This window comes from Ursus americanus, chromosome 26 (genome assembly GCF_024610735.1).
Source record: "Ursus americanus isolate L20-20 chromosome 26, mUrsAme1.1.p, whole genome shotgun sequence".
Taxonomy (NCBI): domain Eukaryota; kingdom Metazoa; phylum Chordata; class Mammalia; order Carnivora; family Ursidae; genus Ursus; species Ursus americanus.
In genome coordinates, this window is record NC_142152.1 from 42648560 (window position 1) to 42665795 (window position 17236).

The 17236-nt window shown below is 55.5% G+C and overlaps 1 protein-coding gene across 5 annotated transcripts in view; it reads left to right on the forward strand.

Annotated features, from left to right (window-relative positions):
* The window catches only part of WDR20 (WD repeat domain 20), a 63655-nt gene that overhangs the window by 42501 nt on the left and 3918 nt on the right, over positions 1-17236 (forward strand). For 3 of the 5 annotated variants that reach the window (XR_006775832.2, XM_045775424.2, XM_045775423.2), the window contains one exon: positions 8980-10239. Coding sequence is in view for 4 of the 5 variants with exons in the window: in XM_045775424.2 (XP_045631380.1) it covers positions 8980-10239 (1260 nt within the window). In the remaining variant the exon portion in view is untranslated. Of the gene's footprint in view, positions 1-8979; positions 10898-17236 lie in introns of those variants that run through there. The other 2 variants (XM_087856228.1, XM_087856227.1) reach the window with 1 other exon arrangement.

Consider the following 17236-nt stretch of genomic DNA (forward strand, 5'->3'; position numbering starts at 1 on the left):
ACAGAGTTGGGGAAGCGTGAGAGAGGCTCTCAGAGCTGGAGAGAACTGCTTGGTGTGCGGAGGAGCGTTGGGTGGCCAGGTGTGACCAAGTCAGCGTGCAGGCCTCAGAGACGCAGGGTCCAAGCCGATGGGTACACGGGAACTAGACAGTAAATGCCCTGACATGCTAAGATGTTTGGATCTGACGCTGGAGGCTATACAGGTAGTTTTGGGCTTTTAATCAAGGGAGTGAGTGTGTCAAGCGGGTCCTTTAGAACGCTTGTCAGCACTTGTGGAAGGTGGATTGGAATGAAGAGAGACTGGCAAGGGTAGCAAGACCAATGAGGAGGCTGGTACCTGTTGACCTGAGAACCAATGGCTTGGACAAGAGCAGTGGCCGTCTCATCCAGGCGACAGACCTTGGTTTACTTACCATTTGCCCACTCAGGCCTCTCTGTGGATACCCCGCGCGAGAGGGAGATGTATCAACAGTAGCACCCCTCACGCACACTTAGGGCAAATGCTGATGTGTGACATATAAGGAGGCAGAGGCCTGGGGAGACAGGGAGAGGAACAGCGGTGGCAGAGGACATCTCTTGAAGGAGGTGCTGTGCGCTAGGCGGGGCCTCCCGTGAGGAGGTGGCTGGCCGGGTCCAGCCCAAGATGGAGCGTTTCCCAGAAGGGAGAGCAGGTGAAGGCCCAGAGTAGGAAAGAAGCTGGGACCAGGAGAGCGGAGAGAGGGCCATGTCCCGGGGAAGGTGGTGTGAAGGGAGGCCGTGAGACCGGGCCGCTGTGTTCCCTCTTGGCTGAGGCCTGCGATCGCACAAGAGGAAGCAGGAGCACGGTGCGGTCAGTTGGTGTTTTTGAAAATCCCTGTGGCTCCTGCTTGAAGATTGGTAGGTTTCTGGCTGTCACGTATGCACTGGGTAAGACTGGAGAAGGAGCAGGTTTGGAATGGAGGGGAAGATCGGAGTTCCATTCTGTACTTGACAAGCTTCGGAGGCCAGTAGATGTTAGATACATGGACCTGGAGCCCAAAACCAGGGGTAAAACTTTGAGAGTTTGGCATGTGAATAGTCATCCCATCCCTGAGATCAGACGGCAGGGTCTGTGGCACTGGCTATACTCCAGGACTCTGGCCGGCTCGTCACGTGGCCTTCAAAGGGGCACTTACAACAGTCCATTTATTCCCTGCAATTAAGAGACTCAGCGCTGTGGCTCAGAACGCAGAGCCTTGAGCCTGAACGCCTCCCTGCTCTCCCCACCCCCACCTAGAGCGCCAGAAAGAGAGGCGAGGAGTGTTGCTGAGCGCACGGCTGGGAGACTGGGCCCTTGGGGAGTGCTTAGCAGAGTTTGCAGGTGGAGGGGAAGCCTGCGGAGCATCCCCACCCGGGATGCCAGGAAGGGCTCCTTGGAAGGGGAGATAGCAGCAGTTCTGAAGGAGAAGCCAGTAAGTTTCCAGGACTACCCAGGCAGGGAGTGAATGTGCGTGGAGCAGAGGACGGGGGAGCAGCTTATCCCATGGGTCCCGTGTGTGTCTTCCTCACTGAGCGCTTCTCTCAGCTGCCTGTTGCACACACGTGTGCACATGCACACACGCCCTGCTACTGATTCTTCCGCCTTTGCCTCCCTTCTACAGGCTCCTGGCACATGAAAATACTACGGAAATTTGCATGGGTAGATGGATGGATGGAATGGAATTTGAGAGTCTAGAAATCTACCTGACATTAAAGATAGATGAAAATTTCTATCTGGGAGTCAAGTATATCTTAAAAGGTGATTTTTCCCCCCTCTATTAACTAAAAAAGAAAAAGAAAAATTTTAATGCTTGTTTATAGAAGTACAGAGAAGATGGGAAAACATCACCCCTAAGTGCTCACTGTTAACTTTATTGTCTTTGTAGTTTTTACTTTTTTAATGAGGTGAGTCTGGTAGATTCACACCTTCCATCAGAGGTCCCATGACCTCCTCCTTCCAGTCTGGCCAGTGGAGTTAGAGGTGAGCCCCGCTCCCTTCACGCCCCGCTGCCTGGGTGTCCCTGTCGCGCTGCAGAGCCTGGCTGTTGTATCTGCTCCGTCCAGAAGGAAGGAAGTGCCTTGTCCTTTCCAGCCTCCCAGGGGGAGTGACACCCGCAGGCCCCCCGTGTCTGCTCTCTACAGTCTCTCTCAGCGGGGCCTTGCTGTCTCTGTAGCGTTGTGTGTGTGCAGTGCCTGTGGAGCGTACCTTCGTTCTGCAAGCTCCCTGGAAAGGAGAGTCCGCCAGCTGGTCGGCATTCAGCCTCGTGTGAAGGACCCCGAAGGGCTGAGGAGCTTCCTTTTTACTACTACTGGTTAGGGTGTACTGGGGAGCGGGAATTATAAAGGGACAGTTTCTATAAGATGATGAACCCAGACTTGTTTGTCTTTGTAGAAATTCTCATTATTTCAGGGTTGTATCCATAGAACAGTTAAGTTTAAAGGATTTTCAGGTATGTGTTGATTGTTGGGTAGAGTGTAAAATCTAAGAAAGTACTTGTCATTGTGCCTTCTTTCATTACTGACACGTAATGAGACCCTCTGTCCTTGACTTGTTCCCGGTCATGGGCTGCAAGGCCAGGGCCATCACACTGGGTCTGCGTCTCCTGCTGTCTGACCGCCCTCGGGAGGCAAGGCCGCCCTTTGCCAGCCCGAGGCTGCTGCGTCTTCTCTCTCCTTCCTGGGACCCAGTGCCCCTGGGGGCGGGAAGAGCCAGGCCCAGCTTTGCAGTCTTCTGTCCAGTTCTGGGACAAAAGAGCGGTTATGGGCATTTTGTTAGTTTTGTTTTGTTGCTTTTTTTAATGAAAGGAAGGAAAGGAGCACATAATGCTCTACTCCTTAAAGTTTTAGCATTGATAAAACGACATTTGATCCTCCTTTCTGTGGCTTTGAAATACCCTTTCTTCACACTTCCTGAGGAAAGCAGCTCTCTTTAAAAGTGTTTACATAAGCAAAGCCAGTTTTGCTTGTGACTTCATTATGGCTCCCCTCCCACCCCCTCCTCACCCCCCAACGCAGCTTCTGTGGTTTTTGAATTGTTTACTTCAGTATTTTTGTTACAAATTAATATCTGCATTATAAAATGCATACCCACTGCCCCCTAAGTAATTTTTTCCTGCTTGTCATGTTGATAGTAGTAGGAAAAAAGGGGCACGTGGGTGGCTCAGTCGGTTAAGTGTCCAGCTCTTGGTTTCAGCTCAGGTCATGGTCTTAGAGTCATGAGATCAAGTCCCGCGTCGGGCTCCACGCTCAGTGTGGAGTCTGCTTGATTCCCTCCCCCCCAAAGAATAAAAAGACAGCTAAGTGCTTTAGAAAGCTTCATCTTAGCAGTGACACTTTAACATGGTTATTTATTTTTATTCTTGCTTCCTTTTAGTTAGTTTATTATAGTTAGAAAATCTTTTCTCTCAATGCCATTAGTGACGGTAGTTTTAGTGTTTGATTTTTACTGGCTCTGTGTCAGCAAAGGGACAGTTTCTTCGAAATTGCGGTGGGGATTGTGTGGGGCTGCCGGTGAATACTAGCGAGAGGTGAGGGTGTGGGAGCCCACTTCTGTCACGTGCAGAGATGGCATGCCCATCTCCAGATACTGTGTTTGGTTTTTACAAAAGTGGTTATAGAAATTGGCTCCAAGCATTTTGGAATTTGACTCTTTAATGGAAGCCCAGTGCCCGAGCCAGGTGACCTCATAGAGACTTTCTTAACTGCTGAACTTCCCCAGCCACCTCCCTGCCCTCTTCCCCCTCCCTGAGCAGCTGTCCTGCTCCATCCGCCCTCTGCTGGTTTCCTGGAAGTGGAGTTCACACTCTCCTCCACATTCCTCCTCCCCTGGTCAGTGTCCCCTGGGTGTCTCCTCTGTAGCCGGGGAGCAGGGGGCTTTCTTCCCCTGGATCCCCACAAACCCCTCTCCTTGGTCCCTCAGACTTGCTCCCTAAGGAGGCCTCCCTGCTCCTCCTGTGCCTGCCTCAGCCCTGCTGGGGCCACTGCCCCCCTCTGACCCTCCCTTCCTGGTGTGTAGACCAAGCCAACCTCAAAGACTCCGTCACAGGACACGGAGGGCACTTGTGATGCCGCAGAGCTCCTGGTCTCTGGTGGTCACTCAGCATCAGCTCCTTCCTCTCCTCATGGGACTTCGGGGTCGTCTCCTCACATGTTCCTTCTGCCTGCCTGACTTTTGTCCTGCTCCCTATAAGTGGGGCGTCACCCTGTCCTCTTCCACACCGCACCTTCCTTGGGGATCTTAGGAGGTCACAGATCTGGCTCTCCCTGTTCTCAGCTGGTGTCCTTGTTCTCCTTGCCTACTCGATGAGGACACTTGGGTGTCTCCCCAGCATAATCCACCCCCGGCCTTCTCTGTGTGTGGCAGTCGCTTGAGCTCCAGGCCCAGGAGAATTCACAGGCCTCTTCCCCACCCCCACCTCCTGTTCCCCCCAGCCTAAGCCATCGTTAACAGCCCATCTTGCCATGCTGCCACCCGTCACTGTCCAGACCTTTTTGTCCACACACAACTATCACAGCCTCCTAACTGGTTCCTCCCCACCTGCCTCCCGCCTCCCATCTTCCATTCTGTACCTTCTGCCAGGGGGGATTCCTCTTTATTCTGTCACTTCCCCTTTCAGAAGCCTTCCCTCCCTGACTGTCTGCAGCCACACCGCCAGTAGCGTGTGTGAGGCACATACACAATCTTAAGTTTTCTAACAGCACATTAAGTAAGCAAAAAATGGGTGAAATTAAGATTTTGTTTTCTCTGTATACCCGAAATAGTATCTTAACATATACGTAATATGAAATTATGAGATTACGTCTGTAGGTTTTCAGTCTTCAGAATCCAGTGTATATTTTGCAGCACATCTCACTTCAGGCACATTTCAAGTGCTCAGGGCTGTGGGAGTGGTGGCCCAGGGCTTCAAGGTCACGGCCCAAAGCCCCTTAGCCTGAGACTTCACTGTGCTGAGCCCCAGTTCACAATTCCAGACCTGATTCCCTGCCCCTTCAGCCAAAACAGGTGCCGCGTGTGTCCCCACACTCACCAGGACTGCTCTGTCCTGAGCCACTCCCAGCACAGTCCTCCCCGCGCCCCCCTTTCTTTTTGCACCCACCCCCCACCCTCCCTGCTCTGCTCAGGAGCTCCTCAGAGGGGGCCGGGCTTTTGCTGAGGCTGTTTTGTCATCGTGCGTCCAGATCACGGCCCCATTAATACTGGAGAATTCAAGCTTACCAGGGTCATCCTGTTACATAACATGGGGCACTAAGATTCTTTATCTTTTTTACTAGATACTTTAGCAATAGAAACACACCTTTACAGTGTAGAAACTGGGCTTCATTCTTTATATTTATTTGAATACAGTGTTCCAGATACTTGTTTCTTAATTAGAGACAGGAGTGAAATGCTTTCTTTTTTCTTCCTTTTTTGTTAAATCCAGACCAGAGCTGTTTAAATTCAGTGACTCTCTACTAGCTAGCCCTCGAGTTGTGCCTCCTGCCTTGGCTTGGGGTCTGAGGCAGGCTCCTGGCCTGTTCCTGAGAACAGGTGTGGGTGGCCCTGGCCTTGGTTTGATGTCTCTCGGTGGCGCAGGAGATGGCAGCCCCACCTTGGCCAGTCTGTGCCGCCTGCTCTGTCTCCCTTCTTTCTCTGGGTTGCCCGGTGCTGGGTTTGCTCCTGCCTCAGCACCTTGCAGCTGTGGTTCCCTCTGGGAGGATGCTCTTCCCCACGTGCTCTTGGCCTGCCCGCTGCATGCTGTCAGCCCGCTCAGCCAGCCCTTGCCATCCGAGGACTCTCACTAGGCCTTCCCGCCCGAGATTGAAGGCGCTCAGCCTCCTCCCCCGTCAGCACTGTGCCTTCTCCCCCTGGTCGGTTCTTCTCCACAGCTCTTGTCACCCCCGATCTTGCAGATTTCACTGTCTTCTCCTCGCTTGGATGCGGATGCCTGTCCGTTTTAATCAGTGCTGTATCAGCACTTGGCATTAATGCATTCGAGAAAGAATGAAGGAATGATGAGCGAGCGGGTGGGTGAGGGTGAAGGAGTGGGGCTGCAGGTGAGTTTCCTGGCCTCTCGGAGCCTCTGTTTCCTGGTGGTAATATGGTGATTATATCTACCTTGCTAGGGGGAAGCGGGTGCTCTTACATTGCTGAGAATTGAGTGTTCTGTCCTCCGTGGGTGGTAATTTAGCAATATCTATAAAAATTAAGATGTAGGTACCTTTTGCCCCGGCTGTGTTCCCGGGAGTTCATCCTGCAGTGTACGTGTACGCGTGAAATCTGCCGTGTGCGCGAGGTCGGTCATTGCTACGGAAATGGCCAGCGGTGGGGACTTCTAAAACAGATGACCGCGTTCCCATCCATGGCAGGGAAACTCTGCAGCTTTAGAGAAGAACGGGGAAGCGGTGTGGGTGCCCGTGCGGACAGCTGCGGATGCGCGACTGAGTGAGCCGCAGCAGGGCGCTCGGTGCCTCGGTGCTCTGTGGTGCCTTGCCCGTGGACGGAGACACTCTGGAGGGAGAGACAGGTAGCTTCACGCTGGTGACTCCGGGGACAGGTGATCTGGAAGGGAGGAAAGGGGTGCGAGTGAGCTCTCCCCCGCACGCTTTTCTGTGAATGATGAATAGACTGCCGCCTCAGACAAAACAGAAGCGGGCCTTGCGGGTCCTTTTGAGGTTAAAGAGCCCGTGTGCAGAGGCCCTGGCCCAGTGCCCGGCACGCAGAGTCGAGCCTCCGACGGGAGGTGAGCACTGCTGGCGCAGCGTGTGTGCCGTGTGCCCCAGCCCTGGGGGCACCCCCGGGTAGCGCCGCCCGACGCCGAGGCTTTGGCCACACCGGGGCGCACGATCTGCCGGGGCCGAGCCGGGGGCCGAGCCGGGTCCCGGCGCCTTTCTCGCTGGGGTTTGCGGCTGCCCGCACTGCTGTCCGTCCACAAGTTACATCCACGGATCTACTTTCAGTCGTCTTGATGCACCTGTTTCATAGGGAATGAAGTTCTAAGTGTGTTTTGTTTCCCAGTGGCGTTTATTTTAACAACAGTGCTGTCATTCTTTGTCTTCACGTCTGAGTTGCGGAACTAGACTCTGTTTACTTGACAGTATTACAATTTCGGGGCCTAATGGAATTATTTTGTTGTATCTCTTTAAGCCAAAAATAAAATTTTCTCCTAAGCATAGTGGTTTGTCCTTAAAAATTTCCACACAGGATGGAGTGGCAGTGGTGTTCTCTTGGCCAGACCGCGATCTGTCTGGTTGCGGTGACATGTGAGGGGCAGGAACCGAGAGCCACGCGTTTGGCTGCTAGTGCGAGGTAGCGGTGTCGCCGCCTGACCAGGCCGCCCCCGATGCCGGTGAGCCATGGTGGCCCGAGGTTGGCTGGGCAGCCTGGGCCCGGCGGGGACAGAATGGTCCGACAGATGGGGGTGGGCCCTCCCCCCAGGATGAAAGCCCTGATCTGGCCTTGCGAGTTACCTCTGTAACCTTTTAAGGAAGAAGCAGTGCAGGCCTCGTGGGAACCCTGCCAGAGTGGTCACTGGGCTTTTAGGTTGTTGGCATTGGTGCAGGTCAGGGGCCTTTTAGAGGTAGGATGGGAAGGAGGCAGGGGATGAAAACGTTGGCTGTGTGCCCAAGGCCAGCTCACGTGTCTCTGTTGACTTCAGAGGTCGGCGGTGCCGCCCTGTGGCTCCGGCGTCTGGGGCAGTAGTCCGTATCACCTGCTGCGGAACCTCTGCCCGCCCCGGGCCCCGCGTGCTGTGCGGGGCCAGCCGCCCTTCGTGTCCCTGGCCGGGGCCTGCCGTTCTGCAGCTTGCTCAGTCCGTGCATCTCTTCTCTGAAAAACCCAAGTGATTTCATGTCCTGTGCTTTTCTGCAAAGATGCCGCACACTCCGCACAGGTGCGCAGAGCCGACGGCGGGGCAGGGAGGTTCGTGTCGGTGCCCCGGGGCCTCGAGGCTGGGCCAGGAGTCCCAACCAGGGAGGGGAAGTGATAGTGTTCAACTCACCCGGAGTCCGCCGGCTCCTGAGGTAGCCGGTTCCTGGGCACGTGGCCTCGGAGAAGGTTCGGCAGGAGGAGTTTCTAAAGACTTGGGAGGGTTGGGAGCTTCTGGTTGGCTTCCGGTGACGTGCTTTGGGACCAGGCACCCTCCCGCGGGGCACCCAGGTGGGAGCTGCCGTGCCGGGGAGCCCCACGGCCGGGTCTGCAAGCAGGGCTGCGCACGTGTTGTGTCTTCAGGTGGTTTCACTTTGGTCTTTCGGTTCTAAAGGCGAGACTCCTGATCTGTGCCTGTGAAAGGAACCCTGGTCAGCTGAGCAGGAATTAGCGTGGCTGGAGCGGCAGTGATAGGCACATGCTCCCGAATCAGTTGTCTGTTTATTTCTTTAAACATCACCTTGTTCCAAAGAAGATCTGGAGGAATTGCTTTTAAAGGGGCACACAGGACAGCGAATGTGAGTGAGGAGTCTCAGTGAGCCGGGGCTGACGGGGAGCCCGGTACGCGCGCTGCTGCCAGCGGCTGCACGCTGCGTCCCCCACCCTGGAGCCGCCAAGCAGAGGGGCAGGCGTAGACAGCGCGTGACTCACGGGACTAAAGTCCAGAGAAGCCAGGGGGCAGAGTGGCTTCCCCGGGGGTCTTCGTAGAGAGGGTGCTGTGTGTAGGGGCCAGGAAGGCGCGCGTTCAGATGCTCCTGGCGGGAGAGAGGAGGGTTGCCGGGGGCTGGCGCCCCCCTGCCCTGCCCCAGCGCGGTGTCCGGCACTTAGCGGGCCTCAGCGGTGTGTGGTGAATGACTGACTCCGCGGCGAAGGCCAGTGCCTGACACCCACGTGCACTTCTAGAAGGTAATTCTGCAAGGGGCCCACATGCTCTTCGCTGGCTTGGCTGACCACGGGATAGAGTGTGCAGTGCCTGGATGGACTCTTCCCTTCTCACCGAGAAGCAGACAAGTTTCTTGCTGGAAAAGTAGACCTTTAAAGCTTCTCCATTGTGATAACTGTTCTCCTTTGTCTTCACAGAGACTAATAGACAAGTCACGTGTAACCTGTGTCAAATGGGTTCCCGGTTCGGAAAGCCTTTTCCTAGTAGCCCATGCGAGTGGGAGCATGTACTTGTATAACGTGGAGCACACTTGTGGCACCACAGCCCCCCACTACCAGCTTCTGAAGCAGGGCGAGAGCTTTGCCGTACACACTTGCAAGAGCAAATCCACGAGGAACCCTCTCCTTAAGTGGACAGTGGGCGAGGGGGCCCTCAACGAGTTTGCTTTCTCCCCAGATGGCAAGTTCTTGGCCTGCGTGAGCCAGGACGGGTTTCTGCGGGTGTTCAACTTTGACTCGGTGGAGCTGCACGGCACGATGAAGAGCTACTTCGGAGGCTTGCTGTGTGTGTGCTGGAGCCCGGACGGCAAGTACGTCGTGACGGGCGGCGAGGACGACCTGGTGACCGTCTGGTCTTTCGGAGACTGCCGAGTGATCGCTCGAGGCCACGGGCACAAATCCTGGGTCAGTGTGGTCGCATTTGACCCCTATACCACGAGCGTGGAAGAAAGCGACCCCATGGAGTTTAGTGGCAGTGACGAGGACTTCCAGGACCTTCTTCATTTTGGCCGAGACCGGGCGAACAGTACACAGTCCAGGCTGTCCAAACGGAACTCTGCTGAGAGCCGCCCCGTCAGTGTGACGTACCGGTTCGGCTCGGTGGGCCAGGACACACAGCTCTGCCTCTGGGACCTGACGGAAGACATCCTTTTCCCTCACCAGCCCCTCTCGAGAGCAAGGACACACACAAATGTCATGAACGCCACGAGCCCTCCTGCCGGCAGCACGGGGAACAGTGTCACGACGCCGGGCAACTCCGCGCCCCCGCCCCTGCCCCGCTCCAACAGCCTCCCCCATTCCACCGTCTCCAACGCCGGCAGCAAGAGCAGCGTGGCCGACGGCGCCATCGCTTCTGGGGTCAGCAAATTCGCGACGCTCTCCCTGCACGACCGGAAGGACAGGCACCATGAGAAAGACCACAAGCGAAACCATAGCATGGGACACATTTCTAGCAAGAGCAGCGATAAACTGAACCTCGTTACTAAAACCAAAACGGACCCAGCTAAAACCCTGGGGACACCCCTGTGTCCTCGGATGGAAGACGTTCCCTTGTTAGAGCCGCTCATCTGTAAAAAGATAGCACATGAAAGACTGACTGTGTTAATTTTTCTTGAAGACTGTATAGTCACTGCTTGTCAGGAGGGATTTATTTGCACATGGGGAAGGCCTGGTAAAGTGGTAAGTTTTAACCCTTAATGCTGCACCAGATGTAGAACTTGGATAGGTAGTGATTTTCTCTGGCGGGAGGGGTGGGTGTACAATGAATGTGAATGGCACTTCTTACTCTTAATGTAAATCTAAATGCATCAGAGCCATACTTTTGGATACTGCATGCCATGTAATTCTGAATCATTTGATAATTCAACTTAGAACGTTTAAAAAAAATATAATCAAACTAATTGCCAGCCAAGTCAGTCACCCTCCTGGGAGTAGATACAGTCCCAAGGTTAGCGCTCCTGTATTAGACTATTTCGACTTAGGAAACTCATGACAGTGTGGGGAAACAATGACTTTAAAATGCTAAAATTAAAATTTCTGCTTTAACTGGAATATTTTGCTTAACTACTCAATTAGAATGTTGTACACCTGATCAGAGTGCGTGTTCAGTACGGACGGCCATTAATTGTCATTTCTAGTCCAGTTTTTATCGTAATCATAAAATGTTTAGGAATCTATGAAATTTAACTTTAGGAACAAAGCATTCAGCAGGGTTGATTGATATTATTTTTACATTGTTCTGGCAATCCACAGAAAGAGAAGAGCCTTAATTTTTAAAACCCATTTTAGTCATTTTATGACAATTAAAATTGTTTAATAAACATCTTTTTTCAAAGAAGCAGTTTGTAGCACTTTGATTGAGATTCGGTGCACTGAGTACAATGCCCACCTTCCTCCGAGCCTGGCCAGCTCCCGGGAGCCGCGGGCCGAGGACGCCCGCAGCAGGGGTCAGAAGTGCCTCTTGCCACATAAGCCAAGAACTTTTACGTTGGATGCGCTTTGCTTATGTTTTTTTCCAACAAGGGAAAGGAGGTTTTGGTTTCTTTTGCGGTTTACTGTGGGTTTTTTGTTGTTGGTGATGCTGTTTTTGGTCAAAAAGGTACGACTGTAGCCCTGGGACAGACTCTTCGGCCTTGTTTTGTGGAGACTGACAGACACCCCCCCCCCCCGACTCAGAGTGCCTCCGAGGTTGCCCTGGTTTGGGTTTTGTTTTCCCGCCCAGAGGGGAGGCACACATGCGGGATGCCCTCTCCTTATTACTGGGCGGCTGTCATGCCCCCGCTCGGGCTCCGTCCTGACCGGCTTTCCCCCGGCCGGACGCCGAGCCGCCTCCGCCGGCCGGTGCGGCTCTGGGCCTGTGGTCCTTCTCGGCCGTGTGGGGGAGTTTGAACGCCAGTTTCACGCAGGCGGAGATACCTACAGCTTTTATGTCAAGATGCCGGTTATCTGATTCGTTAACTTACTTCGGTCATCTCGGTGGTTCTCTGTTTTGCACGCCTTTGTCATTGAACGGAGGAGATGCTGACCGTTCGCACTCTGAGGAGTGGGTGCGATGCAGCCGAGTGGACACGAGGCTCCTGGCTTCTCTGCTGCGTGCAGCCCTGGGGACGGAGCCGCAGCCCTCCGGGAAGGCCAGACCCCACTTCCCCCGGCCTGCTCTCCCCCCCACCCCAGCTCACTCTGCCCACCGTGCTGGCCTCATTTCTGCCTGACAGCATTGGTATATGTTAATGTCCTGTTTACGGTTCAGATGTGGTCCTTTGTTCCTAAGTGTTAACTGGCCTGAGGCAGCCGGACGGCCGCCCCTGTGGGCGGTTTCCACCCCGGAGGTGAATCCGGAGGTCAGATGGGGAGGATCGGAGCCGGCGCTCCGGAGCTCGGCGCAGTTTTGTGCACCCGCGTAGTTCTTCTGAGGCACTGTGTGTGCAGTTTCCAAATTCCGGACTTGGTGTGGGGCCTGGGCCGAGGGGCCGGCCCCGGGTAAGCAGCCTTCGTGGGGAGGCATCTCGCGACCTCCGGTCCTGACTGCGCCGCGCCCCACGCTGCCGCCGGGAAAGCTGTGGTGCGGCCTGAGTCCTTTCACCCTCGGGCGCCCTCCGCCCCGCCGCCAGCGCGCTGCCAGAAAGGGGGGGGGCAAGAGGAGGAGAGTCCTGTTCCCCTAAAATCAAGCTCTGAAATGTGCTGACAGAAGCCCATGGTGTCTCTCTCCGCCCCCTCCCCCCCCACCCCCCAGTTTTAAAAACCATGGTCATGTCACAGTTTGGGATTTGGGGCTTGGTCACCATCTCGTTCTTCCCGTTTCTGCTGGTGAGCGTATCCTTAACGTCTGTCCGGTCCCCTCTGGGCCCGTTGCTGGGTGTCAGGTGCTGGGGAGGGGCGGCACGGCGGCCCTTCTGACGCCCGCCCCGTTTCTTTGACAGCCAGCAGGGCACCTGTCCCGCAGTTAGGAGGACGGAATGCAAGGCGTTCTCCGAGACCAGGACTAGAGCTGCCCAGAGCTCTAGGAGAAGAGAGGCACTGGAGGGGCGGGCGGGCCCTGTCTCTGACTGGCTTCCGGCAGAGGCTCCTGCAGCCCTGGGACATGGAGAGGGGACCCCCCGCCCCAAGGTGCTGGCCTCAGGTGCGGAAGGCCCGGGGCCAGGCGGCTTCCACAGAGGCCATGAGGGCATATCTGGGGAGCGCTTTTCTAGTTTCCTCACCACACTTTGAGCTTCGTCATTGAAACTGTTCATGGTGTTCTCACTTCAGTGTTATCCTGAGCAAGAATATCTTTTCTAACTTAACCTCTGGAAGAAAACAGCTGTTGGCAAGAGGAGGCTGTTCCTGCTCGGCCGGCACAGCCTGTCTGCTGTGCACGGAAGAAAGGCACAGACAGAAGCAGCTTAGGGTGGCTCTCGAACCCACCTCCCTCCCGGTCTGCGTGCAGGGACCCGAGCCCTCGGAGAGCATGGCCACGCAGTGGCGGTCCTCCCCACCTGGCCTGCCCGCCTGGGACTTCGGACAACCCCAGCCTTTCTCTGAGCTTCTCCTCTTCCTCAGGGGCAGGGGGATTAAAATCCGAGAGGGCTGGAGAAGGAAGCCTTTGGAAAATCCTGCCTTCTTTTAAAAGCAAATGTGTAAGAGGGAGTAGGCAGACTCTTTAAAAATAATCGGTAACCTTGGGTTCTAAATTCACTTAAATAGTGGTAAAGAATCTTAATTTTGTCTTTTGTGCTGATTGACCCTTCTAGAGCATTTTGGAAGTGTTCTGTGAGCCATAGCCTTGGGACTGAGGATAAATACCTAGGACAGGACAGGGGAGGAGTGGAAAGCAGAAGTAAGCTGTCACCACGATTAACGCCCCGGCCACTCAGAAGCCACGAGGAACAAAACGTCACGAAACTTACCTGTCTTTATGGGCATGCGCACATGTCCCGGTGGGACTCAGGTGTTCTCCTTCACTGTTTGGCCTAACACCCAAGTCCTAGCTGACAGGTTCCCCCAGGTCCCCCACTTCCTTGTGGTGCATCTTGAATTGTAAGACCCCGTCAGGTGTTGAGTCAGTGCAGAAGTTGCTGAAGCGGCTTTATCAGACATCTTCACCTGCACGCAGGGCTCTCCGCACCTCCAGCCTGGGCAGGGAGCTGTTCGGGTTTTTTCTTGGGGAAGCTCAAAGTGTGAGGAGAAAGGCCACAGGGTCAGGGAGGGCTGGAGAAGGAATCCTTTGGGAAACCCAGATGCCACCTTGTGTACCTGACTGTCCGAGGAAGATATAGAAGCAGAGTCCGGCTAGCTTTTCCGGGAGAGACGCACGGAGCACAGCATCCCTTCTGCGCCCGAGGGCTCGGCTGAGACCAGCCGGCCGATGGCCCCTGTTGACTTGCCCGTGCTGCTGGGTGTGTCCACTGTTGGGGTTTCCTTCTGCAGCGGAGAACCCCTGCACGTGTGTGGTGGGCCTGATAAGGAACCTGGCGGTGTCAGCCATCTTGGGAAGACGGAAGGGACTGGGCAGCGAGGCCCTCCTTGTCCAGCACGCCTGTCGCCGTGGGCTGCGGGGACTGCCATCGGTTTGGGTCATCAAGGGGCTCAGCTCCGTGACCCCAGGGATGGCCTGTGAGCGCAGACAGCAGTCCAGAGAGTGGAGTCTGGGGCTCACATCGAAAAGCACTCGTGTTCAGAGCCCAGATTCAAAGCTGTGTGAAAATGCTTCCCCCCAGTGGAGGGGGCAGCCCCCCAGGTATTAGCTCTGGTTTGTTGCTGCACCTCTGACATGACTCCGTGTTGTGCTCGCACTGCTGCTCTCCACTTCAAAGTGTAAGAGGAAACATTTCCTGCATTTTTAATTTCTGTATACCTAAGTTTAGTAAAGACTGCTCTGTTAGGTGACGTTGTATAAAATTGTATGATTATTTACCCTTAATGAAAATCAAAAGTAAAATATGTTTCTTTTTTTACATTTTCATCTAATTTCTTGATGAATAAATTTGATAGCCTTCCTAATATGAAATGTTGATAAATTAAGTTCTTATAACTGTTACACTAATTAGTGAAGCTTTAATATCAGTATTATTAATTTATCATTTTAAGAAAATCATGTTTCTGTTTCACTGTCTTGGTTTTTGGCTGTTCTGTTGTCACTGTCACAGCTCGAGACTCACGCACGCGGTGGGGGGGCAGCCCTTTGTACCCGGATGTGAAATAAACACGAGCGAATGAACTGTGCACGTAGACAGTTTGTGGTAGTTTCCCAGGTGGCTTCACGAAAGTCTGAATGAACCAAAAAAGAACACTTGTAAATGCTATAAAAGTATGGCCTCGTTGATGTTTACAGAGCAAGGAGCCGCGGGCATTTCTCCCTCTGCTGCCCGCTCGGAGTTCTCCTAAGGAGACGCGCACTAAAGGAAACCTCGGTTGTATCGGAGGCACCGGCTGTGTGTGGCCCTCGTCTGCTCTGACTCCCGGCCGCCCAAGGGCGGTTGGTGGACCTTCAGCAGAGCTGGGCGGAGGCCCCATGAACGGCAGTGCCGACGCTCTGAAGGCGTCCTGGGCTGCCAGCTGGCCTTGGTGCCCCGCACGCCCGGCCTCCGACGTCCTCTTCAGCCACCCAGCCAGCAGCTGGTGGCGTGGGGACGCCTGCCGGCTTCTGTAGGAGCTCTTGTCCTGGGGGGGTTCCTTGCTTTCCTCCTCCTGGTCTTGAACGGCGTGCTGGGGCGTGCTGGAGGCCTCATCACCACCGTGGAGGCCGGGCCTTAGACACCAGGCCCCGAGGCCCCGCTGCAGAGAGGGCAGTGCGGGAAGGCCCACTGAGGGTGGGAAGAGTTGGCCATTCATACTGTCCTGCTGTGAAGTGTCCCCTCACTCTCCGCAGCACCCTGACGTCTCCGACCCTGAATGCCTCAAGGCCGGGATGCCAGCCTCGATCTGCAGGGTCCCCGGAGGCTGTGAGAGGCCAACGCACGACCTAGCCCTGGTCAGGCCCTGGTGCTCCTGCTTGACGGGAGATGTTTGGACCTGGAGCTAGGGGCTGGCAGGGCCTCGGGAAGCTCCCTCCTGGCTGCCTCTCATGGTCTCAGGGGGTGCACCCCAGCACCTTCCTGACCGGGCCGGCCCCCCGAGCCTCCAGGGCGAAGTGTGTGCCCTTAGCCTCTGACGCTAAGCTGCCAAAGCAGAAGAGACGGTGTCCGATGCCGCCCTCACGGGGCCCCCTGGGCTCTGCCGCCACGGGAACGGTCGTGTGTTCTTAGCCTGGAGTAGATTTTAAGCCCGCAACACTACTAGATTGACAGCAAGCTTAAAAAGACAAACACATTTTAATCTTTTAAAAATAGTTTGTGCTTTGAAAAAATACTCTCGGTCCGTCCTTCCGTGTGTGGCTGCCTGTTGAAAGAGTTGAATCTGGACCCGTGGGTCCTGAAAGGGGCGGGGCCTCCGGAGGCGCTCAGTCCCGTCCCCTCCTCTCGAGTCGGCGGCCTCCAAACCAGCCTCTCACCGTGGGTGGGCCGCTCTGGAAGCGACTCCAGCCAGAGGGGCTTTAGGGAGACACAAGAGGGTCCCCTCCCTCTGCCGCAGGACGTGGGCCCTGACAAGAAGAGGCTGTGCTTTGCCTCCAGGCACCCGTCTCAGAGCCGCCCTTACGCGCTTGTGCCCGAGAAAGCCTTTGTCCCGGATGTCTGACAAGAGCGTCGTTTTTCCCGGGTGACTTCTCTGGTCAGAGACCAGGCTGAGGGGCCTCTCTGGGGAAATGTAACGTGTCGTTGGGCAAGTCTAGGCCACCCCGCAGGAGCCCAGGCCCCAGGCCCTAAGCGAGCAGTGGGTCTGGGGCAGGGTGGGGAGCCGAGGCCTGCTCTGCCCGCCTCCCACCCCGGCTCGTGTGCTCCGGGGCCTGGGCCCCGCCAGGCGTCCTGTGAGCGGTGAGGCCCCCGCGGCGGGTGAGGGAAGGCGCCTCCACGGCTGGAAACTCCTGGAGGAAGTTAGCCAGCCGAGATCTCACCGTCTCCAGGCCATCTCTAAAGGGACATGGCTTTACAAATGACATTTGCCTCTTAGTCTCCGCGTGACCAAGAGCTGGAGTATTTTATTTAATTTTCAAATGGAATCTCTAGCAGGAATAAAATGGCAACTCTGGTGAGAACAGAACGGCTTATTAAATATTAGATTCAGGAATCGTCCCTCGTCCGGTAATAGCTTCCCCCCGGGGGCCTAATAGGCTATTAGGCGGATTCCCAGCGTCTCGGGGGATTGGTGTTGGTGCAGCCCCGTGCGGTGTCTGGCGGGCAGACCGGCAGTCCCCACAGCGCTGAGGACAGCTGGACTCCGCGAGGCTGGCGGCGTGCGGGCCAGGCGGGCACGACTCTTCATCAGCCCGGGCCCGTCCTTTGCTCCTTCCTCCCCGAGTGTAACCACGGAGGACGCAGTCAGACAGCACGCCTGCCTCGGAGCAGGCAGCCCGGGCCGCAGCTGGGCCCCAGACCTGTCCGCGGGCTTCCTCACCACGGCGGTCTCAAGTCTTCGATGGGGGCCTGTGCGTGTTGCCGTCTCTCTCTGTCCCGCAGTAACCTTTAAAAGAAAGCACAGCTTATAGAGCTAAGGGGACTTGACATTGAATTTGTTTGAACGGCAGCATTTCCCCCGAAGCGTCCACGGTCCATCACCGCAAAGCCGGTTCCAGCTCCAGGAAGGGAACCGGTGGGGTCGACAT